Raw genomic sequence first — 679 nt, forward strand, 5'->3', positions numbered from 1 at the left:
TCCCATAAACGAAAACAGAAACCAGAAGACAGTGGACCATCTTCAGTGTGCTAAGAAAAATAATCAGCAATCTAGAAATGTCTACCCTGCAAAATTGTCTTTTAAGAACAAAGATGATAAACACGGGAGTGCAGGTATCCCTTTGATTTACTGATTTCCTTTCCTTTGGATATATACACAGTAGTGGGATTGTTGGATTGTATAGTAGTTCTATCTGTAATTTTTTTTTGTTTTGTTTTGTTTTTGTTTTTTTTTCGTGACCGGCAACGGATCGCAACCCTCAGTGTCGCGCCTGTACCGGACTGGGACCGGCAACGGGATCACAACCCTCGGTGTTGCCCCCGCTCCTCGCTCACGGGAACTTGCCCTTGGCCTTGTGGTGACTCTCGGTCTTCTTGGGCAGCAGCACGGCCTGGATGTTGGGCAGGACGCCGCCCTGAGCGATGGTGACTTTACCCAGCAGCTTGTTGAGCTCCTCGTCGTTGCGGATGGCCAGCTGCAGGTGGCGCGGGATGATGCGCGTCTTCTTGTTGTCGCGGGCCGCGTTGCCCGCCAGCTCCAGGATCTCGGCGGTCAGATACTCCAGCACCGCCGCCAGGTACACCGGCGCGCCGGCTCCCACCCGCTCGGCGTAGTTGCCCTTGCGGAGCAGGCGGTGCACACGGCCCACGGGGAACTG

The 679-nt window shown here is 54.3% G+C and overlaps 1 protein-coding gene across 1 annotated transcript; it reads right to left on the reverse strand.

Annotated features, from left to right (window-relative positions):
• Positions 1–352: 352 nt before the first annotated feature.
• On the reverse strand, positions 353–676 carry LOC103602435 (histone H2A type 1-like; the record flags this gene model as incomplete). Its single annotated transcript, XM_008586835.1, has 1 exon — positions 353–676. A coding segment is annotated over one exon (324 nt), but the record flags the coding sequence as incomplete, so codon positions are not given.
• Between the last annotated feature and the right edge of the window lie 3 nt (positions 677–679).

Source organism: Galeopterus variegatus, unplaced genomic scaffold (assembly GCF_000696425.1).
Source record: "Galeopterus variegatus unplaced genomic scaffold, G_variegatus-3.0.2 Scaffold4146, whole genome shotgun sequence".
Classification (NCBI taxonomy): Eukaryota; Metazoa; Chordata; class Mammalia; order Dermoptera; family Cynocephalidae; genus Galeopterus; species Galeopterus variegatus.